Source organism: Hirsutella rhossiliensis, assembly GCF_020360975.1.
Source record: "Hirsutella rhossiliensis strain HR02 chromosome Unknown scaffold00003, whole genome shotgun sequence".
Lineage (NCBI taxonomy): Eukaryota > Fungi > Ascomycota > Sordariomycetes > Hypocreales > Ophiocordycipitaceae > Hirsutella > Hirsutella rhossiliensis.
The window spans coordinates 7,030,979-7,054,389 of record NW_025408669.1 but is presented as its reverse complement, the minus strand read 5'-3'; the positions used below and the strand labels follow the sequence as shown (position 1 = coordinate 7,054,389).

Genomic DNA, 23,411 nt, shown 5'->3' with positions numbered 1-23,411 from the left:
TGCGATTTTGCCACCTCCGCAACGGGCGAATAGCTTCGTTAGTGATAGGATGGTGGCAGGTGGCCTAGAGGTAATAGGAATGAGTGACTACCATAGATCTATATAATTTATGCTTTCCCGTTTCTTCATGTTGCCCGCTAGGGGTTCACGAGTCTATTGTATATGCTTTGACCTAGCAAATATCCACCTCCTTCAAAACAAAACAAACGTCTATATGCGCGCAGAGAGACGCAAGAAAAAAAAGCAGAGACGTAGGAATGGAAGACAAAAGACTAAAGTAAAAGGCTTAGATTTAAGCTAGAGAAGCAGTGTAACGGCATGTAATGATGTAGATTAAGAATCCTTAAACAGGAAGAACAGACAGGAGTCTAACCTAAGTCAAACAGTGGTAAACGGGGAAGCTAAGGAGCGGTCGGCGATTAGTTACGCAGAAGTTTAAGGGACCTCTTAAGCAGGGGCTTAAGAGCATAGTACAAGAAATAGGGGCATAGAAAGGTAAATTAAGTAATATATATCTTAGTCTATCTATTAGGATAAGAGAGGAGCTTATGTAGGTACAGTAACTATGTATAGCTAGCTAAAAGAGGGTATTAAGATATTCCTATACCTAAGTTAGGCCTATATAATGTCCTTAGGCTAGGGGAGGTATGTTAGTTAGGCAGGCTTCCTTGTATATGATTATTGGGTCTACTAGGCATGACTGTGGCCTCTTATGCCCCCTCTCCTTAATAGGACCCTTCTTTTGAGCCGCCACCCACTTAAGGAAACTTCTTGGTAAAGTAGACGTGCCTCTTGCCCGAAAGCATCCACCAGCCCTCGATCTGTGCCCACTCCTTCTTGGATGTCTTCTTCTTTTGCTTCTTGGCGTCCAGGAAGTAGAAACCCTTGCCGCCTTTCGTCTTTTGGATAATGACCTCTATGGACTTCTTCTGGGGGCTAGAGGAACCCCCCCCCTCTTCCTTCTCTTCCTCACCACCGTCGTCGTCGTCGTCGTTTGCTTCAACTGCTTTCTCTTCTTCCTCTTCATCGTTGCTAGCGTCTCCTGGAAGATAGCCAGTGCCAGAAGCGTCGCCTGTCTGACTGAAGACGGGTAAGTCCTCCTCGCTCTCGCCAGTTGGGCGGACCCAAGAAGCTTCTTCGCCCTTTTCCCCGGCTCCGCTTAGCCCACCAGCCCCGGATATACCTTCCAATTCCCATCCTTTTTGTTCAGGATTGGGCTCCTGGGCCTGGTCGCCCCTGGATAGCTTGAGACTCTCGACGCCCGACGTGTTGTGGACGTAGCCCTTCTCGCCGCGGCGCCAGCTATTGAGGTCCGGGTACGAGTAGTCGAGGAAGTTGTCGCCATTCGTGGCCATCATGGCCATGAACCAGAGGGTTAGCTTGATGGTGAGCCTGCCCGACCCGTGCGCGCCCCAAGGGACGACATAGTATTCCGGGTCCTCGTACTCCCAGTGCATCGGGTTGGTGTCCTGGTATCCCGAGTCGTTTCCCCCCATTGAAAGGTCGGACGAGTACCGGACGTGGCGAACAGTCGCTCGCGGGAAACGCCCCGCAGCCAAGCCCGGCGAGGTAGGCTTACGAGTGAGCCTGAGGGCGACGAGGCACCCGTCCGTGATAATGAAGCCGTATCGGGAGCTGTGATAAGCCATGTAAGTGACGGCCTGGGAAACACCCTTTTGCCACTCAAGGAAGCGATTGCCACCATTCGTCTTCATTGCAGGCCACCATTTCGTGTGGAGCTTGGTGTCTCCGGGGAGGACGTTCATGAAATTGTCACTTTCGTCCAGGCGAAGAGGCGAAACTACAGACCAGTCTGGCTTGTACGCTTTCCCACATCGGCTTCCTCGACCAAAGTGCGGATCACCCTCCCGCCCATTCAGACAGTAGTTCACTATAGGGGTTTCAAACCTCCGTAGAAGGTCCTCCATGGTCTCCTCGTTGGAAATGTGAAGGTCTTCTGGTAACGGCTCGTGTTTTGCTGAGCCCCGATATTCCTTATCGAGGTCCCGCCGGAAGATTCCCATTAGGGTGACGTAGTCGAAGCCGCGCCAGGGCCGCCAATTCTCGGGCACGATGGCCGCGTCGATTGTCGTGTTACCCCCCGGGGGGACGAGACTGCTGTCGACATCAACATTCGGCCTTGTTAGCACGTGAAGCAGAGTCGGCATTGTCTTTCAGGAAGGGCGTAGAGGAATGGGAAAAGAAGAAGCAAGTTTGAGTGCGAATAAGAAGTCAGTTTTGCGATTCTTGGACGGTTGCGATAACATCAAGCGGCGAACCCTCCATAGCGAGAGAACGGGCCAGTATATGTCCCCATCCTTCTCTCCCCTCGTGAGCAACATCTTTCCGATCTCCTGCCGAGGCTACGAAAGTGTAGAGAGTCCAAGTTAGGACAAACAGGGAACTGCCAGGGTGATCCCGAAGTTCGACGTTCCTCGTCCTTTCGATGGGAGCAGTAGAATAGAGATGAGCTAGCTCCAAGTTGGAACATGCAGGATCATGTCAAGTCACAGTCCAAGTTCGGACGGCCAACATACCCGCCCCTAGTCCTCCAACTTTTTGACCTCAACGGCTACCTGCAGTGGGGGATGGATGGGTGATGGTCTGCCTCATTCTGAAAAGTACCGAATAGGTACCTTGACCCTACCCGTATGGTTAGACCCCCTTCCACCCCACCAAGCCCACCCCGACCCCGGACCCCAAGGCTTTTGCTCCTCCATCACGCGTCAGACATCTCCATGCAATGCATATGCATTTGCCTTTCTCCCACGCCGGCACCTAAGCGCTCTCCAATAACCACCTGCCTTGTCTCATATACCATTGACGCTCCTTCCTCGATATTCCACCTGCGACGCCAACTACCATGAATCGCGCATCGAGACTTCGTAGGGCACAACAGTTAGGGCCGAGGCCAGATCCCGCCTGGCAGGCAGCGATGCAGGTGCCGTTCCTCGACGACAGCCTCATGGGCGGTCCTCTTTACTGTACCCTGAAAGATTTCGAGCTACCGTGCCTCCGTCAGTGCGCCTTTGAACCGAGCACTATCGCTTGGGAAGATAAGCTCGGCGGCGGACTCGATGGATATGTTTGGAAGGTCCGGTTCGGAGAGATGGGCCCCTTTGCCCTGAAAGTAGTGAGTGCTGCCACGACATGGTGCGGATTTTTCTGGGGCTGACTCACTTTTCCTAGTTCTGGGACACAGATCCGCCCGACTTCTATCACTACTACGCCGCTCAGCGAGAGTGCCAAAATGCTTCCCTCTTCCAGATGATGGAGGTGGCGATTGCGCAGGCCGCCGCAGAGTCCAAACCCATCCAAGTCTACGCGGATCCTCGAACACAGAGCGAGGCGCTGGATAACCTCTACGCCTTCTCCGACGAGGGTCGCTTGACGCGGTCTTCCAGAAGGAGCTTTATGACAGTATCGGTTACGTCGATGCCACGAATGAGAAAGTGTTTCGGCTGGCTGAGACTCAGCGGCGACGTGTTCCACGCTCTCCCCTTGGAGTTGAAGGCGCCGTCTTTTACCATCTCCAAGATCCAGAGGTCTATGTCGTTCGATAAGGAGTATATTGCCCTCGTTTACGAGTTTATCGAGGAGGGCAGGAACGATGAGGCAGTCGTCGAGGAAGTAGACCGCTTCTTTTGGCTCGCTGGTTTTAGCCATACCCTCTCGCCGTCTATCAAGAACTGGAAAAGCGGAGTGTTGGTAGACCTCGCAGATATGGTTCACGCTGGCGGCTATGGGTGGAAGAAGCAGCTCTACGGGCCGAGAACGGCAGACATGATCTTGATAGAGTGACATTTATATGTAGGGCGAACTTCATCTCGTTCCAAAATCAGTCTGGTGAATTGCGTTAATTTGTGTCGAGGAGTTTACAGTATCCTCTTACTTCCCTCTCCCAAACCTCTTATTACAGGGCAGTCGTTTACTGCAGACATCTGGCTCGTGTGCGCCCTATGGAGGGATTTGTGCGTCAAAACTGTGGACAGGCTGCCGATGTAGCCCCTGTCATCGAACTTGGGTCATGCAGTGCCGTGGCAGCTAAATTGGAAAAGGTGGAGAGATGACGAGGAGCAGCACCTTGCATCTTGCAAGGTGACCTCGGCCTCTTTCTCCGTGGAGAGCACATGGAAGGGGGGGCAACATTGGTGTATTTACCCCCGAACGCCCAAATTCGAACCAGACACTCAGCACAGTCAGTCGTCGAACTTGGAGCAGGCCCTTCTCGCGCATCTCTTGTCCCTCACATTTTTTCTTAAGAATTGTTGTGGCCATCCGGAGTCGCTCTAGAGCACCATACTTCGCGGCGAGCTAACGCTGTCAATAAGTCAGGCAACACACTCCGACAGGAAAAATTGCTCGCTTTACTTCGTCCACCAATCCCTGATCTGTCGTCACACCATGGCCACCATCGTGGACATTCTGGCTGACATGGGGTCCATTGCCGCCAGTATGGGAGCCATCTCGCCAAGGCTACGGAATCCCACACTCCGCCCCTCCGGCCAAGAGGTTACTCAACTTCACGAGCTGGCGGCTAGGATACTTGAACATGCGCAATCTCTTCGCGAGAAGCTCACCGCTTGCGCGTCAGGGTGGAAGCTAGGAATTTTTCAAAAATCTGACGGGCACATGTCGAGGGCACAGTCAAATATCCGCGCTGCAGCACAGGGCCAGATAAAAGGGTCGATCCTAAAGAGAAACCTGGTCGCCATCTTCCAAGGACACTCGGCCTCGGCCGTTGATTCGCCTTCACTCAAGGCGCGAAAGGCAAGGAAGACAGAAAAGGGCCGGGTACTCCGCAGCTTAGGTGCAGGCCCCATCTTGGCGTGGGCTGTATCCTTACCGCCTAGTTCGTGGGAGGAGATGGACCAACTTGTCTTTAATGATGTTGCGAGGCAGATGGTAGATGCGGGTGCTGGCGGCGAGCCTGTGGCAGACATAGCGGTAAATGTGCGGGACACGATCCGTGAACTGGAAAGGGAGGAGCCCTTCTGTAACATCGCGCCATATGGCCGTTTCGTTGAAGGTGAGCCGCCATGTCGATCTAAGTGACGATGGAAAATGTTGCTGAGCTATATAGAGGTCGAGGAACTCGCGCGCAGCCCGCGCAATCAGCATCAGCCCAAAAAGCGAAGGCTCGACACGGATGGCGACGCCGAGGATCCATCGCCGCGTCCGGAAATTTACAACAGAGAAAGCCTTGTGCCTGAGTGTCGAAACGCCCAGGCTGCACCGGACCTATGCTTCGGGGACTGTAGGTTGACTGGCTTCCATACCAGCTCGGAACATTCTAAGCCCAGCCGGCCTGCTAACAACTGTCATTTTAAGCATTCCTAGTGCAGCTGCGTTATGATGTGCCGGATGAGAGGTTGATGGATCTGCTGAGGCTTCGTTCAGTCGGGGGTGAGGGGTTCCCACCCATCGCATTGGGTGTCCCCATTGACGAGCTTCCAGCGTTTGTTTTCTTTAGCGTATCGCGGGTGGCTGCACTTCAATACACGTCCGAGGCTGCGTTGGAGCTATCATGGTCTCATGATGGAGGCTTGTTTGCTAGCGTTTCGCAATAAATTTAATGTCGACGAGCATAGCTTCAAAGCGGCATTCGGCGGGTATCAGCCCAACGCAAGAGCCCCCGCCTCTTTTCTCTTCCCATACGGGACCTTTCTTCCTTCTCGCGGTCTTGTCTTGGTCCGTTATTTCTCTTTCCAGCACTCGTATGCACCCGAACTTCGGCGTTCCCTTTCGAGGTCTAAAGACCACAATACGGTCGGCCGGATGCGACTCAAAGATGCGGCCCGTAATGGGTTCGAAGTTATGGACGTCGCTGTGCGAGATTGAGAAGCTATTGCCGAACTTGGGAGATAACAGGTCAATAAGCTAGAAGGAGAGAGGGGAGGGGTCCGAGGGGGGCATCTCGAGCAGGGCAGCCAACTTCTTTCGTTACGAACTCCAACAGCCTTTCATTGTCGTCTTCGACACCGTCAGGAAGGAATAGGGAACGAGGCTTGTCCATGCTGTCACGCTATACTGATTGTCGAGGACAAATGGCGGGACGAGAAAGGTGAAGAGGGCGACAGGGAAGGGCAAGAAAAAGAATGCACGAGGCGGCCTGACCATCCCCTTGAAGTGCAGTAAGTCCCTTTGGGTGCCGCAAGTCACGCGTCCCCCTGCCCCCCCTTCCCAACTTTCGACCACCTCTTATTACACCAAGAATCCTACCTTTTTGCAATATATCAGTTATAATGTGACCAACTACCCTAAGTACTTTCGATTAAGGGACGTTGCGACATCCAAACGTCAGTTGGGCGGGTACTAATCGCCTCAACCCCGCTCGGGCGACAAGAGGGGTTTTCCCCTCGGGCATCAGCCATCCTTCCTGCCCCCGAGCCTAATTCGAAACCCTAGAGCTGCCTAACACCAAAAATGAGGCCAGCAGGAGTGTGTACGGTGGCCAACTTTGATTGGTGCGAGCTTGCGAGTTCCAATAAAGTGGGCAACACGCTCGTCGAAGTATAAATATTACTGTCACCGATTCGAGCGGATGGACGGGAGTCGCCCGATACGCTCCGGCTGCCGCTCGGAGGCATCCGGCCTGCACCGTCCAGAACCGCTTCGCGAGACCAGCCGGCCGGGGTTACCTCATGTGTCGTCAATGATCCGTAGGCGATAACCGAGCGAGTTACTGCCGAAGAGACCGTCCGCGCCTAGGCAAGGGAGACCCCATAGGTCGACGTCGCCATACCAGTTAGGGCGGTCTGCTGGAGGCGGACCTGAGCGAGTAGCTCTCTTTAGTGGTCCTTCCACGTCAACTTCCTGTTGACACAAACGCCCAACAACCTGGCGTGTTGGCAGGGGGCGACCGTCTTTTCACCGAGCCTTATGGGGTTTATAACGGCGTGATGGGCTCTTGTGAAGTGGGTTAGCTCGCTCTTGGCCGGTTCAAACTGGAGGCCAAAGTCGGTCGCCCAGCGCTGGCAGATGCGTCAGGCGGTCTCGAGGATGCGGCAGGTCTGCTTAGAGTCCCGGGCTACGGCGATAATAGTAGTATCGTCGGCGAAGCCGAGTACGATTACCCTTGATGTCCAGCTGGAGGAGGGAAGCGATGCCCTTCCTCGTCCAGGAAGCCCTGAACGTCTCCACAAGCAGCGCCATCACCGTCTCGGTGGAGCGTCGCCTCCGGTTCCTCATCTGTTCGGGGGGAAGAAAGGGATATTTCTATACTGCCTCTGGGAGTCATTTAGTCCACAGGGGTCACTGACACCCTTCAACTAAAAGGAGGCTAGCCCCAAGGGCAAAGTCAAATCACTGGGATTGTTTCTCCAGCTCAATAAGCTGCCGCTTGGTGATTAAATGCCCCGTGAGCGGGCCACAGGCCACTCAAACCAGCAGCGAATTGAGTCTTATCACATTCTGGACAAAGAACGTTGAATAGTTCTTTTGAAGTCCGATTCGTCCCAAAAGGCGCACTGGAGATACCACCGGCGGCACTCAATTAAACACCAGGCCACGAGTTCACACAGCTGCCGTCATCCTGAGATCAGATGCGTCTGTGTCGACACCAGCGTCCGTCGAGGCTTCAGGTTGTTCCGGTGAACCGCATCGCGCCGGCCGTAGAAGGTCAGGGCCAAGGACCCGGACTACGAAATGGTCGCCGTGTCGTTCAAACCTTAACTCAAAGGAGCAAAAGGGCTCGAGTCTTATTACCCTGTCTGATTCGCTGGCGTTGCCAGCTATAGAGAGGGTGGCATCGTCCCGCCTTGGGTCACTGGCTATGGTAACTGACGGCGCTCTGCGGGCTTTGGACTCGGGCGAGTGTTGTCGAACACCCCGTTGCGATTGATTCGGCGCTTCTTCCCAAGATTCACCATCAGAGGGAGCGTCACAAAGTGTACGTCGATTCTTGGAAGGCCTCACCGCAGGCCTTTCTGCCACGACGTGGGTCTGCGACCCGACGTTTTGAAAAAATCACCGACGGCCCACGGAGGGGCGTGAAGTGCAGTCGAACCGGATGGCAGTCGTGGCGTGCACCAACTCGTGGGCTCTGTTGGCCCAAATGTGGATTACTGTCCAAGACACTCTGCCCGTCTCGCCTTTTCTCTTTAGTCTCGTTTCTGTTCATTCGTGCGATTCGTTAAAGAAGTGAATGGCTTGGGCTGAAGTCGTGGTAGGCGGCATTAAACATGAACGCGTCGATTTGGCGCAATAGGGACGTTGAACAAAAAAAGATCAAAGGTGAAGTCGATTCCGTGGCTGCCGAGTAGCCAGAAAACTGCCTCGTGTTGTGTCGAGCGGAGAGTCATGAGGAGGGTGAAACGGCTTGCTCCGGCGCCTGTCGATGAGGCATGGCTTCCGTAGTCGCCGTGGCTGACTTGCCGCTGGTATGATCGCCCTCATTTCGCCCCTTAACCCTCCTTTATGGAGAAGAGAAGGGGAAAATATTAGCAGGAGGGAGAGTGGCCAGAGAGACCGCGATGGGCAGAAACAAAGTAACTCGGCTTTGGCTTCATTTCTACTCGAATCCCAAGCCTCTTGTGCTCGAGTATTTACATGTGTGAGAGTGTCTAGCGGGCACCCTTTCTTATCCACTTGCTCTGATGACGACGACAAGGTCCGAGCCACGCGTCGATTTCGTCAGATGATTGATAGTGTAGCGCTCTGGCTCTTTTCTCCCTACCAGTGCCAACTCAAGGCGTTACGTTACGCCTTGGGTCCTAGCTCTCATTCTGCTGCTGACGCCGGACGAGACCCGAAACGGGGGGCGTGTCAGGATCTAGCTGACTTTATGAGACGATCCGCCGAGAGGCGTTCGAAAACTCCCTCATCGCTGGATGGGTCACAAAAGAGCCCCGCGCCGGTTTCGGTTGTTGCCGAATTGCTCCCGATCGAGCGAGGAAGACGGGGTTTGTGATTGATATATGTTGAGCCGGAATTTCCTCCCTCTGTGTCCTCCTTCTCTCGTTCCCCTGGCCCCCGCTCTCCCTTTTCTTTGCTCTTCTTTGGTGTGTATCTCTTCGTCTTTCTAGCATCATCATCCATGTTTTTACAGCTTTAATATTCGCCGCCGCATATACGTTCATTAGCAACTTGGACTCGGTTCCTTCTTGTGCAGCAAGAGGGAGAGAAGTGAGATATTGCTGGGCAATATCTCGTCTCCACGGCCACACCTCTGCTGTCCCCTCGCTTTCTCTCACCCGAAATCGACGAAAAAATCCTGGATGCATTAGGTTGCAGACACCCTCGTTCAACGCCGGCCGTTTGCCCAACCACTGCCCACCATGGGTGCCAACCTCTCTTCCACCTTTGTCCCCGACACCTCGAAGGTCGTCCTCAACGCCCCGGACACGTTCGCGGATATCCTCCTCGGCATCATCTGGGCCCTCGTCTTGTATACATGCGCCATGATCTTCAGCACCTGCCTTCTCGTCGATCGGTGGAAGGGCCCGACGGACAAGAATCAAGTGGGAACAGCCTCTGTTCTCGGCGCCGTCCTGCTGTCGACAGCCTGGCCGGTCGTCATGCTGTACCTCATGTTTGCCGACTGAGCGCCGTTCGGGGGGAAGGCTTGGAGGGAGTGAAAGGGGGAAATGCCGCTGCGACGGGATGGAGACGGATCGGGGCGGGCGCCGGGCAACAGAACGCACGCCAGGACAAACATCTGCTTCGGATACAGTAACCCGTTGCCGCGCGAGGCTGTATTCGGCACGAGGATATTACGGCCCCAGGCATCATGTCCAGCTAGATCTCTAACCATTTCATCCTAGCGCCCGACTTCCCATTTCTCGTCCGCCTATGCTGTGCAATGATGTCGCGCCACTTGAGCTCTCCCATCGGTCTCACCTACACTGGCATACCCATATCGACAACGTTCATTTTGGCACTCCACTGCCGAAAAACGTGCAATTCTTTCCAGTCGCGTCTCAGCCAACCAAGGTGTTGCGGCGACTCCGGTCGTGTCGCACGTCTTTGCGGCCGACGATGGACTCGAGCGCCTGTGCGAGAGCCTTCGCGTCATACCGACCTCCCTTGCACATCTCGTCCTTCGGACCGTAGAGCCGCGTCGTGTCGATACCGAGCTGTGCAAAGCGCTGGCGGTTTACCTTGGGCGCGGTAGGGCCTTCGATGTAAAGGACATGGGTTACGTATGTTGAGAACTGGTCCTCGGCAGGCCGAGAGAGGCCCCTTGAGTCGGCGCAGGCATTTGCAACCGAGGCGACAAAGTCGAGCGCTGTAAAGGGATCGCTCATAGGGCCCGTCTCGCGATCCGTGGTGCCGTTGAGAATGAGGACCCGATTGCGGATGGACGGGCTAGCGATGGCTTCACCGACGCCCTTGAGGACGAGGTTGGGGATCAAGGAGGTGAAGAGGGAGCCGATGCTGTAGACGACGGTGTCGGCGCCGTGTATGGCGTCGAGCACGCGGGGGTTTGCCGGGATGCGGATCTCCTGGCCGTACGGGTTGATGTACCAGATCCTGTCGATGCGCGTGGGCAGGTCCTCCTCTTGCTCTTTGCAGAACTCGATGGCGGGCCGTCGAAGCGCCGGCAGCGAGCCTGGCAGGTTGGCATCCTCGATCCGGTCGTGGTCCTCTGTGCCATGGCCGACAGGGGCCACACCGGGAGTGTTGAGGCCCGAGGTTTCGGCCCCGCCGCCGACAGCGACGGTGCCAGCGCCGGGGACAGCCGCTGCCGTGGGGGCGCTAGGATGGGAAATGTCGTTTTGGCCGGTGATGACGGACCCGTCCTGCAGGCCGGCGGCGATGTGGTGGGCAAAGTTGGTGTTGAGAGCCGGCAGGACGGCTACACGCTCGGGGACGGCGCAGATGGAGCTCAAGAGGTAGATGGCGGCCTCAAAGCTGCCGGTAAAGAGCCTTGCGCCGGTGAGAAAGAGGTTGCCGATGCTGGAGCGGGAAAAGTCGAAGCGGCTGCTGGGCCGCATGCGCTTGACGACCTCGAGGTTGAAGCTGTTGAGGTGGGCGCGGATGAGCTCCCTCTTGGGTGATGAGATGTCAGTCCAAAGCGGATGTCGAGCCTCGAGGATGTCGAACCACTCGGCCCGGGCTTCGTCGTGGGCGCGAGGGAGGCGGTGGTTGAAGAAGTGCTTGATGCCCGCCGTTTCAGCATGGCCGTTGTCCGGGATGAGGCGCACAAGGCGGGACCGCACATCGCCAATGCCTTGGGGAGACGTGACATGGTGCTCGTCAGCGATAGATCAAGAAGCATAGATGTAGATGTAGTATATGACCGCATGACTGGAGAGGAGCCGCTGATGCATTCTGCTATTCTCGAGCCATTGGAGGAGAGACGACCCGGCGAAGAGGATCACATACCGGGACCGCCGAAGACGCGAATAATCTCGCTGGTGCTGCCGCCATTGTCCGAGATGGGCATGACGTAGCTGAGCGTCGCGCGGTTGGCTTCGCGAACGCGCTCAAAGACGTCGACCAGGCTGTTTGCAGCGCTGCCACCGGAGAAGACGACGATGCCGCTGCGCTCGGGGCCCGGAACGGGAGTCGTCGGGCGACCGAGCCCGGCGGACGGGGCGACAGCCACAACGGCGTCGGGGGCCGACAACGGCGCGGCGCTCAGCGACATGGGGAAGGGGGGGGATCTGAAAGCGAGGGAGAGGAGAGGGTTGCCAGATAATGACACGACGCGGACTCAATGCCTCGAGTGTTGCTTCCAGCCCCCGAGCTGCCACTGCTGTACTTGGCGATTTGCCCGCTTCACCTCTGGCGGCTGCTGCTTCTCTCTCGTCTGGGCCCTTGAGCCCCAGCCTCGTCCTTGAGCTGGCTTGGCACGGCCTGGCTGCTTCAGTCGTTGCTCTCCATCTGTCCAGACGAGCGGCGCGTGGCTTCAGTTAACCGTGGCAGAAACCCTAAAGGCCACCTATTTAGTACGAGATACCCGGCTTATAAACGCCATGGACACCTTAATTCCCTGTCTCGAAGTACTCCGCCCCTTTCCATCCAACTCACCCACTTGGCATTGCCTTATTCAACATCGTCTTGTATTTCGAGCATTTTCCATGATTCCTTTTATGTCGCCCATTACGGAGTATTCATCAGCCGACTTACCAATCGCTTCGCGACCCCGCGTTCACTCATCCATCCAGATGACGATATCATGCTGTCCCCCTGTCCGTAGTCTAAGACCGGGGTAAGACCGGGTGGATCCATCAGAATAGCTCCAGACTGGCCAGCCTGCCGACTATTGGTCAGAAGTAAGGACAAGGAAAGGCAGGGCGAGACTGAAAAGCTTCTGGAACAAGATGCCAGTGTCTCAGGGAGTTACGTGGTAGCTATTCGGTAAAAGCTACATTGCAGAGTTACCGACCTTGACCGGAGAGTCCCGTGGCAGTGTAGCGCGAGATGGACCCGTGGACCGGACCTCGGAGTCTCGAAGCTTCGAACCATGGCTGGCATTGGTAATGAACGGCAGGGTACGACGTTCAAGTCGATAGCGTCACTAAACCGAGAGAGGTCATGATGTGGACACGGCAAATCCATCCAAGAGCTTTGCCGGACGAACCACATCACATCCACGTACCAGACGCATGAAAGTTTACAGTTTGAACGACAAATCCACATCGGTATCGAGTTTCTATCCAAAGCTTGGCAGACGAAGTAGAGAGGACCACAGCTTCACCTACACCTCTTTATGCCAGAAACAACGCACCTACCGACGCACACAAGGCAGCGACTTGTACCACCAAACTCAGCCAATAAGTTAGGTAGCCACATGGAATGGCATCATCTCCGTCCACAGCTCCAGACCCACGTTGACGTAGTCGAGGATTTCTAAGCTGCTTCCGTTGCCCCGTAAAAGTCAGCCTCGATTTGTAACCGCCGGGAAAGTGAGATTGCTCAGCATCATTACATAGAAGCTGCCCCTAGCTTATAGCTTCATACATACGTGTAATAAAGAGTCCCACCGGCAGCAGAGCCCATCAGATTCACACTGTTGAACCAACACCTTCACGCCTCGAAGTCCTGAAATTAGTGGAATCGGCATCCTTTCCGAGCAAGAAGTCGGTTCAGCCCTCAAGTCTTGTCGCAATGGCACCGGACATCCCCAAGAGCATTCGACAGTGGAACGTCACTGCGAAAGACGGCAGAGATGGCTTCAACGTGCTCAAGTATTCCGAGCAGCCCATGCCCGAGGTCGGCGACAGCCAGGTCTTGGTGAAGCGTGAGTGGTTTCCGTCGAGCCTGCCAAGATCTCCTTGGCCATCGTTGTTGTCATCGCATGTTGGTTCGGGCAATGGAGGACAAGATGAACAAGGCCTACCAAGAAGACCAAAGAGAGACAGCGCCAGCTAACACCGCATGATCCAACGGCAGTCCACGCAGCATCTCTCAACGTAAGTCTCTCGTCTCCATGTGGCACAGACGCCAGTTTTGTGTTGCTGCTGACGCCGCCCAGTATCGCGACCTCATCATTCCCCTCGGACAGTACCCCTTCGACACCGCCCCCAACGTCGTGCCCGGGTCCGATGGTGCCGGCACTGTCGTTGCTGTGGGCAAGCACGTCACGCGCTTCAAGCCCGGCGACAAGGTCGTCACCCTCTTTAGCCAGCAGCACATCGGTGGACCCCTGACGCCCGAGGGCGCCGCATCCGGCCTCGGCGGCGCCCTCGACGGCACCCTCCGCTCATTCGGCGCCTTTAGCGAGCAGGGACTCGTGCGTATGCCGAGCAACCTGAGCCCGGCCGAGGCATCGACGCTCCCGTGCGCGGGTCTGACGGCATGGAATGCCCTCTACGGCCTCTCGGATAACCAAGTCACGGCCGGCCAGTGGGTTCTGACCCAGGGTACTGGTGGCGTGAGCATTTTCGCTCTCCAGTTTGCAAAGGCTGCCGGCGCCCGAGTCATCGCCACGACGGGGTCGAGCGAAAAGGTTGACGTGCTGAAGAAGCTCGGCGCCGACCACGTCCTCAACTACAAGGAGACGCCCGAATGGGGCGCCGAGGCCAAGAAGCTGACGGGCGGCGTCGGCCTCGACCACATTATCGAAGTCGCCGGGCCCAAGTCTATGGCCCAGAGCCTGGCAGCCATCAAGATCAGCGGTGTCATCACCATCATTGGCTTCGTCGGCGGCCACACCAAGGATCAGCCGGGATTCATCGATTGCTTAACTAACCTCTGCACCGCCCGGGGCATCCTGGTCGGCAGCCGAGCCCAGATGGAGGACATGTGCCGCGCCATCGAGGCCAACCCGGACAAGCTGCGACCCGTGGTGGACAAGAAGACGTTCCGGCTGGAGGAGCTGAAGGAGGCGTACGAGTACCAGTTTTCCGGCAAGCACTTTGGCAAAGTCTGTGTCGAGATTTCTTGAACGGTGGGCTCTCTACCAACCGTGGAAGGCATCGGGTCTCTTATCCAATGAAAGAGCCGTCTGGGATAGGGCGTGATGAAGGTGACGGGCCTTGGAGTGAGCTTGAACGGACATGGCAAAGGGAGATGAAGGAGGCAAATACGCAATGGCGTCGAAAAGTACATGCAAACCTGGACACAACGGCCAGCCGCAGAGCTCCACCAAGTTACATCCTACCTTGAAGTTCTACATCGGAAGAAGTTGCGTGACGCAATGTGTACTGTGAAGGGACCCGGCCGATGGCGAAAGTTGGCCATTGCCGTAACCTCCGGACACGATGCATGACAGGGAAGCCTGATCACGAGGTCTGTTTTTGATGCCCATTAAGACGCTGACCAACTGAGCATGTCGTGCAGACTGGCAGTACAACCGGCGCATGGTTATGCTTGGCACTGGTTAATGTTGAATGTCGTGGACCTAAAGACAGCCTGTGGACACATGTCGCCAGGGCCATGTCGTAAGCCCACTTGATCGGGTTCTTATTTATGGCCCAGTGTGCATTTAAACCTAACGCAGTCATCACGGAGCTCTGGATCGATTCGATGGCATCGCTGCGTGGAGCCAGAGAGGAGGCCAATCGCGCCCACCTCTCGAGGCCAGCGGACCGGCCTTGGTTATACCGCCAAGGTGACGGCAGTTGCCAGGGCCAAGGTACAAGTTGAGCGACCGATACTTCTCGCTTGCAGCAGAGAGGCAAACGACATAGCTCCTCGCTCAGCGACCATGTCTGTAGGTAGTTGCGTACATATATCCATATCGACACCGGGCTCGGCCTCCGGAGTCGGCGTATCGTCAGCGGAAACCGACCCTACCTCCGTGCCTCCTTTTTGGTCTTGTGTTCACCGGCACTCGCACCACAAAGAATGACATCAACGTCGGGGCTTTGTAGATCAGGGCCCTTGACGTGAGGATGTGGTTGCAAAGACAGGCGCCACATCTTGTTTGTACGACACTCGTCTTGCACTTGTCAACGTGTTGACTGTGTCACAATGGTCACATCCGACTGTCTGTTCCATGCCTCAGCGAATTGTTCCAGTTGCATTATGAATAAATGTATCCATGTTTTATCCTACAGCTTTAAGTTGTACCCTTCAATGTTCCCCCCATGACCAAATTTTGGGAACAGCAGCACCTTTCGCCTCCGCCTTGAAATGCCAAATGTCGTTTCTCCGTCGCATTAACTAGTCCATGTCCCCGTTTGTAGTCGTACAGTCATAAAAAATGAGCCTTTCTGGGCCCCGCCGCGTTATATGCCAAAACTCGAGTGCATCTCTCGGCCTAAAGGCACTCCATGGCCCAGGCCCTGAACCCTTCTGGGGCGCCTCTGCATGCGCGCTCGGGCACCAATTGGCGGCCGTGGCGGCATGCGGCATCGGTAAAGACGTACACTATCCGTGGGGTCCAAATGTCAGCTCACAGTGCTTTCAATATTCGATATTACGGCGATCACGGCCCTCGTCGTCATCGTGCGGGGAACCATGAGGGGGAGAGGGACCGGGATGGACTCACGCTTGCATCCCTTGTTGATGTCGACGGTAGTTACAGATTTGACGGTTTCATCGTTGAGACTCTTGCATTCGTTGTTCTTGAAGTCGTCATCAATGACTGTCCAGATGCCGAGGTTCTTGGCGTAGCAGCCCTTTTCGCCGAAGAGGCGAAAGTCGGCGACGTGCTTGTTGCGGGGGAGGATAGCGGCGGCTTGGGAACCAACGGCCAGGGCGGCGACGGAGGCGAAGATGGTTGTGGGAAGCATTTTGAGAGAATTTGTCGTGTGATTTGGTGAGATGAGGAGAAGAGATGAGGGCTGGAGGTGTCAAGTTCAAGGCAATGATGGTCTCGTTTTTCTCCCGTCGCAGGACCAAGGTTCAAGGTTGTGAGAGGCGGAGGAGGAAGGTATATATGATGCGGGCTTCGCGTTCAAGGTGGCTGGAGGTTGTTGGTTCTAGTGCTGACGTTTATGGCAAAGGATGCTGGTGATCTCTGCTGATGAGTTGCGTCAGAGCTTTGTACGGGGTCCATCCTCCCTCTTTATAGCCAAAGTGACCCTTGAGGGTCCTCGCCTTGCGCCCGCAAACGATACGGCTTTGGGCGAGGATTTCGATGGCGCCGAACCGGCACAAGCGGCGATGCCGGGTACGAGATCGGGCTAAAAAAAGAAAGGAAAAGAGGTGAGAAAATAGAAATAGTAGGGCTTGGAGCAAAGGAACGCAGAGCAAGGCCCAATACGAAGAGGGAGCATACGGGCGGTGCATGCATACCATTACGAGGACTGAAGCCCATTCATCTGACCGGCAGATGCAGTGTCGCATCCGCAAGCAAATACGAAGAGGGCGGGACACAGGACGGGACACGCACTGGGCTTCCGCGGCCTGCCACACGCAGCTAGCCAAGAGCTGAGAAGAGTGGAAAGTGCAAGAGTGCGATGGCAGGAAACATGGCATATGTCGAGGGGATCCGGGGCGGAAACTGCTTGCTTTTCCACCTTTCTTTCCTCTGAAAATAAAATGGACTATGATTTTGCTAAGCTTTCACTATGCAATATGCATAAACAGGCAAGGGGCTCTGTGCTCCGTATTTGATAATCCCGAGTACTCCGTGCGTGTCCGGGCTCCGGAATCATCACAGTGTCGAGGCTCATCACCTCTAACCCCTGTCTCTGAGATGAGAGATCACGAGCAGCGAATTGCTGATCATGAGGGGCAGCAGCACAACGACAGAAACAGAAGGTGACAAGCTCTCAATCTGTGACGTCTGCCTCGCCTGATCATGACAAAAGTGGACGACAACGGATTGGCTGCCGTCGCCGGCCCGTGCAGGCGAGACAGTCGCACTCGGTCTCTTCCTGGGTCGATTTTTCTCGGGGCTCTGCAGACAAGCCATCTCTCGGTGTGTCCAACGTGCCCTGCCCAGCGTCGACTTGTGTGCGCGCGGGTGGACGTGGCTGTGGGATGGCGCATTTGGGAACGTCGAATGGGGTCTAGATGGCTCAACAAGAGGCCGAGAATGACCTGCCTTTGCGTTACCGGTGGAATCATGCATAGGCAGAGAGACCCAGATGTAACCGTTGACGAGGAGGCAAAGGCCCCGTCCAACTTTGTGGTACCCGAGTCTCGACGAGCTACGACACTGATGCATGATGGCGCATATTCACATTGCATCGCATTACATCGCCAGCTGGAGATGGCAAACAAAGAAAGGCGCACTCAATAATCGAGAGACAACCGCCAGAGCAGACGGACCAGTGGCGAGCGCGAGGACGAGGAGAAAGGGGGACAGGCGCAGAAAGGAGACAGCCCCAGAGACGCACGCCCCCCCGTAACCTCACCCCGGATTTTTGCAGAGCATAGACCTAAATGCAAGTAAAGCATATCTGTAAGGTCAGGCAAAGATAAAAATTCGCCAGGAACACCCGCCACTATTTTCTGATCTCCTCTCCGGCGCCCAACCCCCCCTGTCCCTTGTCTTGCGGCTTCTCTCTCACTCGGAGCCGCCGCTGCGGTTGCAAGCCTTGGCTCGACCTGTTTGGTCGCCAGAGTTGGCCACGCGATTCTCTTGTGTTACGCTGGTGGCGGCAAGGGGGAGGGAGGTAGGAGGGGCAACTGGGACAAGATGCAAGCCAGTCGTCCCCTGCCAGCTCGTGGACGAGCGGCAATGGTTGTTTCTCCTTTCTTCCGCACAAAGCAATGCTTTCATGTTCTCATCGACTTGAGCTTAGTTTTCGAGTCAACCCATACATACCTGTAGCCAGTCAACAATCAGGCCTTGAATGCAAGACCAATGGGACAAAAACACGGAGACACAGTATAAGATAGGCAATGAGATATCGAATAGGAACCCTTAGCCTTGCCCTCAGCAAACTCTGTACCTGCAGACACTCCTTCTGCTTCCGTGCGTAGAGCGACAAGGCCCGGGGGTCTGGTTCCGAGGGAATGTGCCGTGCAGCACAGGGTCCAGACGTCGGTGCGACTGCATCCAAACAAGACTTGCTGCGGTTCCAGGCCCCCAACCCCCTCCCACCAAACATCTACGTAAAGAAAGTGAGACTTGCAGTATGTATATTGAGGGGAAGAAGAGGAAACTTGTTCACTGTAGGGGGTACAGTGGCGTTGGTGCACTGACAATGGGCTGTGCTGCGTGAAAGCAACACGTCTCACGTCAAATGCTACGGAACAGGGTCAAGCTGCACGATGGCCGCAGAGCTAGAAGGTAACCGGAGATCTGGTCATCTCTCGGCAAAAGACGCCGTTATAGCAATCGATCGAGCCTGGCCAATCCATCCCTTGCCTCTTCTTTGCGCAACACTCATCGCCGACCTCCCAATGTCAGCTCGGGTTCACTTTCTTAGGGAATTTTGCCAGCGAACAACTCTCCGCAACGAGTGAGGGGCTATTCGGCGACTGTGGAAGTGGTTGAGAGCGGCTTGTTGGGAGCGAGGTGATGGCTGCGGCGACGGATGCGAAGAAGACACCGGCCAATCGCAACAGCATCGGCAGGGGGTACCAATATGCTTCGAGGCCAGAATCGTACAGAAGACGAAGAAGGCTACCCCGAGTCAGACCCGAGTCCCAATGCCCAAGTGCCTCACTGGCAAAGCTGTGCTCCCCTCCGCTTGGGGTCAGGTTTGCTAACAACCAATAACGTGTATGCGGCACGATTTCGGGGAAATAATCAGGGAAATTATCACCAACCCGAAATTCCAGATTCCTTGAGTCCTCGAGACACAAATGGCCATCGTACGAAGATTGCGTCACGCGGAAACACCTCCGAGCCTTAGCTTTGAAATCAGGACGAGAGCGAGCAAGCTTGACGGCCGCCAAGCACTCAGTGCCGCGGCGGTGACGTGGCTTGCCCATCGTCTGACCTCTCTTGGGTCCGGGACGGAGACTTTCATGAATGGAATCAAGAATTTTCGGTATACGATGCTTATATCAGACGTCAGCAGCCGGTCAGACCACGGATGCCCGAAGAGCGCACTAAACTTCGCCCGTCACGGGACGGAGAGAATGTCCTAGAACGAGGGAGTAGATGGAACCAGTCTCCGCAGATGACCGAAAGTTCTGCACGTACGACTAATACACCATTTATCATTGCTATTACGGGCCGCATCTGAAACTGGGAGGGCGCGTATTAGACCATACGACAAATCAGTCCAATAAGACAGGTCAAGGCTGGTACAACTTCGCTGAAAGGCCACCGTTCCCCACTTCCTCCCGTGCATGCATATTATGAAGCAAGTTGAAACGATAGTTATCGAAGTGAACGACATGCCTGCCCGCGGAGACGTTGAGAGCCGAGACATGGATCTCGATACAAAACCTCTAGCCCAAGCCAGATACGTTGCGGCAGAAGCGCTCTAATGTGATAGACAATGTACTTAAAGGGTTTATCTTACGAGTTAAGCCTTCCATGGCTATAGCGTTCACAAGGATTCGCCGCTTGGAGAGCACAGTGGACGAAAACCAGCCATAGCAGATCAAGAATTGAGATTTTAGCTCTAAGCCGTTACGCTCAAAGATGAGGCCTTTAAACTCCTCTGTTATTTCCAACCGATCGGATGACGCGGAGGTAGAGTTGCTACTGGTTACTTTGCGTATATGCGTTTCTCGTCCCTCTACTCACTTCTCATTCTACACCCCACGCCTCCTTCTCCTAAGCGACGGCTATATTTCCAGAGTCCGGAATACTGCTCTGCTCATGCCTCGTTCTGGGAAATACATGTACTGTTAAGATTGTAGAATCATCAGTGCGATGATTAGAGTCCCGTCCAACGTGTGTAATAATTAGGGGGTTTACGGGTGGGTCACGCGCGTCAGATCAGCAAGCTCCAACCTATACATTTACGTTCTGCAGAATATGGCGCAGGATACACATGCACACCGTTTTCGTGACTGTTTTGGCGCCGTGATTCATAAAAACACGCGGTTGGCCATCTCAAACACTCGTGGTCTCTCAAAGCGGGTTGCAAAGTTTTCTTCCCGAGCACCACTAAGCTCCGACCAAGTCGACGATGCCTTCAGACAAGGACCGCCTCTATGTTGCCTTGTTTGCCCGCGGCGGCGCGCCCAAGATGCCTGGCCTCGAAGACACGTTAGCCGGCTCTTTCCCAGCTCACACGGACATTCAGATTGCACCCGGGTGCTAACGATTGCCAGTTATCACTGGGGCTTGATCGTTGGGCCGAAGAAGTATCCAAGCAACAACAAGGGAAGCCTCTTCAATGCCAAGGAAAAGATGAATCTAGCGGGCGATCCACCGGTGCTTCGGTCGGTTTGGGAGTACGAGGAGCGAAACACGGCTGCGGAGCCCGTGTCCATGCTCCTTGTCCGCGTCTTGGTCGCCAAGGTCAGAAACATGAGCCGACTTCGGTCCATATTCGAGGGCACGCCACTTCAGCCAGATACCGAAGGCTGGAACAGTGTCGGGTGGGTTAAGGAGGCTTTGCTGGGAGCCATCCAAGACGATGAGGCTTTGGGGACGTCGGCTAGCGACTGGGATTCGGTTCGGGACATTGCCATGTGGTATGTCGGTGCCAAGAAGGCCGCCCATCGTTTTGACGGGACCGTAAACTTTGACCCCGACAAAGTGGCAACTTGGAACATGCTAGAGGGCACTGAGTTTGAGCTGTGATTACCGCAGGACAGAAAGGAGTCTAGACGCTTCTTGCGCTGAAAGTTGAATGGGACTTTTCGTCCGAAATCGCCTCAGCTATATCCGCGAAGATGTCGACACTAGGGAGGGTTGTGCGTATTTACAAACGAAAATACGCGTGTCAATGCGTCGGCCTGTCTCACCAGGCCAAACCCGGTGCCGCGGGACGAAGCCCGCAGGGTTTCCAATCGTCAATGCCGAAAAACGAGCCGCGTCGAACTGCCAGTACTTGGAAACCTTATCTTTGATATCTTGTCCAGCTTTTCAGCCGAGGCGATGCGCTCCCCATGTTCATCCGTAGTGACGTGGTTTACGGGCGCTTGGAAGAAGCGGCCAGGCAAAGACTGACCCCATGGCGAGCTGATGCTTGTGTGTTTGAGATATCTGTCATGTTCAGAGGGAGGAGGAGGAGAGCCGATTGCCTTCCATCCTTCTTGCGGTGGAATTCCGGCGATTGACGGCTATAGCACTGCTGTCTCGGCGCTTAGGCGACTTTCTGCCACTGGACGCCCTCCCAGCCTGTCTGAGCGTTCACAGGCTGAGGGTGTAAAGCCGCGTCCAAGCTCGTCAGGAGAGCCTGAATCCGGCCAAGAAGGGGGAATGGTAGATGATGTGCATCCGGGACAAATGACTATAATATGCCCCTTGACTACCCAGAACTCTCATGACGGCGCACTCTTCTCGTTCGCACTTCCTTCCCCTTTCATTAGTCCACCAAGCATTTCCTTCTCACGTCAAGTATCATATCGACCGGCCTACTCTTCCTCCTAATTCGACATGCAGTACACTCTTGCTACCGTCTTGGCCGTCTTGGCCGCACCCCTTGCTCTGGCTATGCCAGCCTACACCGGTATATATAACCAAGTCCTTTCCCGGCCAGACAGTGGCTAACGCGTCTTCTCCCCTGTGTAGCAACCGCTGTCGAGCGCAGAGCCGGGGGCGGCGTCGGCCAGATTATCTCCGACCACAATAAATTTGTCTCCAATCCGGCCACCGCCAAAGTCGCTATCCCAGCGGATGAAAACAACGCGGCTCGTGAGGGCCATCGCCAAGCACACGTTGCGCTCGGCCCTGCCGGCCGCCTCATCCCGCCCATTCCCGTATAATGGCCTCACGCAGTTGGTCGACAGGGCAGGCAGGAGAGCGTTATGGCGGAGTTAATATCATGTTCAAATACTTTGTTGCCCAACCAAGTTTAGCAAAGCAGGTCTTTGAATGGAAATAGAGGTTTGGTCTCAAGACTTTGAAGGATTTTGCCGAACGCTCAAAACGTGCTAGCCGACCATATTTGTCTTTACGAGGCAAAGAGATATATGCAAGGGCATCTCTAGATGCCAGTCGATGTATTCTAAAGACTGAGCTTTGATGTTCTATGCCATCGCCTTATAGCCAAGCCCAGAACCCGGGCTCGGGCTCATAGTACGTAGAGTTCCGTGAGTGTTGCTGGGCAGCGTCCTAATAACTTTCGCTTGGCTATCGAATGCAATGTCGCACTTGCTTATTTCTTCATACCCGATTAATCACCTATACCATTGTCCAGCCAACTGTGCTGTCTTTGCTAAGACGTGTATTTTGTTTTGTTATTTAAGCGTTATCCAACGATAGGTACTTCCGATACAACGACGTTTTCGACGCCTAGTTCCAGGACCAGACGACTCTTGAAACGCTACACCTGCAATTCGACAGACTCATGATTGTCAACAGCCTTTTTTTTTACCAAGAATATAGAATCGACGAGATCTCTCAAGTTGATCCATCCCCGCAAGTTCAGAGTATTCGTCATATTATTGATCCTTCATTTTCCATTGTATCAGGCGGGCGGTCATGGACCACGCCCAGACTCTCCATCTCACTCTCGAGCCTCTTCCTCTAACCGTTCTAGGCCCCCATGGCTAACCAGCTTCGAGCAGGTGGATAGGCGCTCAGCTGAACTTTACCTACGAGACGTAAAATGAGTTTAGTATTCCTTGCTAGCGAGCCGGGCTATGAAACACGTATTGCCGGTAGTGGCGGAGAAACCACGAGGAATAAGTCCAGACGGCGCTATGATGCCTACCGCGCCGTGATCAGATGATCCGGGTACCTTGGGATCTTTAAACACACTCGTGTGGCTAACTGGATTATCCGACTCCCCTGCCGAGGTGAGGCTGGGGGCATGCCACTCCGCCCGGTGAAAGCATCATCAGGACAATCTGTAAATTTGCAGGCGACTTGTCAACGCTAATGACCCCAAACATACTCCTGAGAACTTGTTCCAACCTGATCTCAAACTGTTCCCATTCCTTCCCCATTTAGTCCTGGCCCCATTATATTGACTGACGTGTTTTGATTGTAAGCCATTGATGCTGTGGCTCACACAGCCTTGGAAGTGCCGTCGTAGCCTCCCATG

General features: G+C 54.9%; 9 protein-coding genes across 9 annotated transcripts; 6 read left to right on the top strand and 3 right to left on the bottom strand.

The window, feature by feature from the left end:
• Window positions 1-758: 758 nt before the first annotated feature.
• On the bottom strand, window positions 759-2,168 carry HRG_04031 (uncharacterized protein; the record flags this gene model as incomplete). The annotated part of the gene is made up of 1 exon (XM_044862502.1): window positions 759-2,168. The coding sequence occupies one exon, from the start codon at window positions 2,166-2,168 to the stop codon at window positions 759-761; it is 1,410 nt and encodes a 469-aa protein (XP_044723528.1).
• Window positions 2,169-2,935: 767 nt separating this feature from the next.
• On the top strand, window positions 2,936-3,801 carry HRG_04030 (uncharacterized protein; the record flags this gene model as incomplete). Its single annotated transcript, XM_044862501.1, has 2 exons — window positions 2,936-3,133; window positions 3,190-3,801. The coding sequence occupies 2 exons, from the start codon at window positions 2,936-2,938 to the stop codon at window positions 3,799-3,801; spliced, it is 810 nt and encodes a 269-aa protein (XP_044723527.1).
• Window positions 3,802-4,404: 603 nt separating this feature from the next.
• On the top strand, window positions 4,405-5,340 carry HRG_04029 (uncharacterized protein; the record flags this gene model as incomplete). Its single annotated transcript, XM_044862500.1, has 3 exons — window positions 4,405-4,589; window positions 4,641-5,029; window positions 5,084-5,340. The coding sequence occupies 3 exons, from the start codon at window positions 4,405-4,407 to the stop codon at window positions 5,338-5,340; spliced, it is 831 nt and encodes a 276-aa protein (XP_044723526.1).
• Window positions 5,341-9,278: 3,938 nt separating this feature from the next.
• On the top strand, window positions 9,279-9,545 carry HRG_04028 (uncharacterized protein; the record flags this gene model as incomplete). The annotated part of the gene is made up of 1 exon (XM_044862499.1): window positions 9,279-9,545. The coding sequence occupies one exon, from the start codon at window positions 9,279-9,281 to the stop codon at window positions 9,543-9,545; it is 267 nt and encodes an 88-aa protein (XP_044723525.1).
• A 375-nt stretch (window positions 9,546-9,920) lies between these two features.
• HRG_04027 (uncharacterized protein) lies at window positions 9,921-11,593 on the bottom strand (the record flags this gene model as incomplete). The annotated part of the gene is made up of 2 exons (XM_044862498.1): window positions 9,921-11,173; window positions 11,329-11,593. 2 exons carry the CDS (start codon window positions 11,591-11,593, stop codon window positions 9,921-9,923), a joined length of 1,518 nt encoding a protein of 505 aa, XP_044723524.1.
• A 1,463-nt stretch (window positions 11,594-13,056) lies between these two features.
• HRG_04026 (zinc-binding dehydrogenase domain-containing protein) lies at window positions 13,057-14,335 on the top strand (the record flags this gene model as incomplete). Its single annotated transcript, XM_044862497.1, has 3 exons — window positions 13,057-13,189; window positions 13,342-13,361; window positions 13,424-14,335. 3 exons carry the CDS (start codon window positions 13,057-13,059, stop codon window positions 14,333-14,335), a joined length of 1,065 nt encoding a protein of 354 aa, XP_044723523.1.
• A 1,317-nt stretch (window positions 14,336-15,652) lies between these two features.
• Window positions 15,653-16,127, bottom strand: HRG_04025 (uncharacterized protein; the record flags this gene model as incomplete). The annotated part of the gene is made up of 2 exons (XM_044862496.1): window positions 15,653-15,762; window positions 15,884-16,127. 2 exons carry the CDS (start codon window positions 16,125-16,127, stop codon window positions 15,653-15,655), a joined length of 354 nt encoding a protein of 117 aa, XP_044723522.1.
• Window positions 16,128-20,381: 4,254 nt separating this feature from the next.
• On the top strand, window positions 20,382-21,001 carry HRG_04024 (uncharacterized protein; the record flags this gene model as incomplete). Its single annotated transcript, XM_044862495.1, has 2 exons — window positions 20,382-20,461; window positions 20,527-21,001. 2 exons carry the CDS (start codon window positions 20,382-20,384, stop codon window positions 20,999-21,001), a joined length of 555 nt encoding a protein of 184 aa, XP_044723521.1.
• Window positions 21,002-21,799: 798 nt separating this feature from the next.
• HRG_04023 (uncharacterized protein) lies at window positions 21,800-22,128 on the top strand (the record flags this gene model as incomplete). Its single annotated transcript, XM_044862494.1, has 2 exons — window positions 21,800-21,872; window positions 21,935-22,128. The coding sequence occupies 2 exons, from the start codon at window positions 21,800-21,802 to the stop codon at window positions 22,126-22,128; spliced, it is 267 nt and encodes an 88-aa protein (XP_044723520.1).
• Between the last annotated feature and the right edge of the window lie 1,283 nt (window positions 22,129-23,411).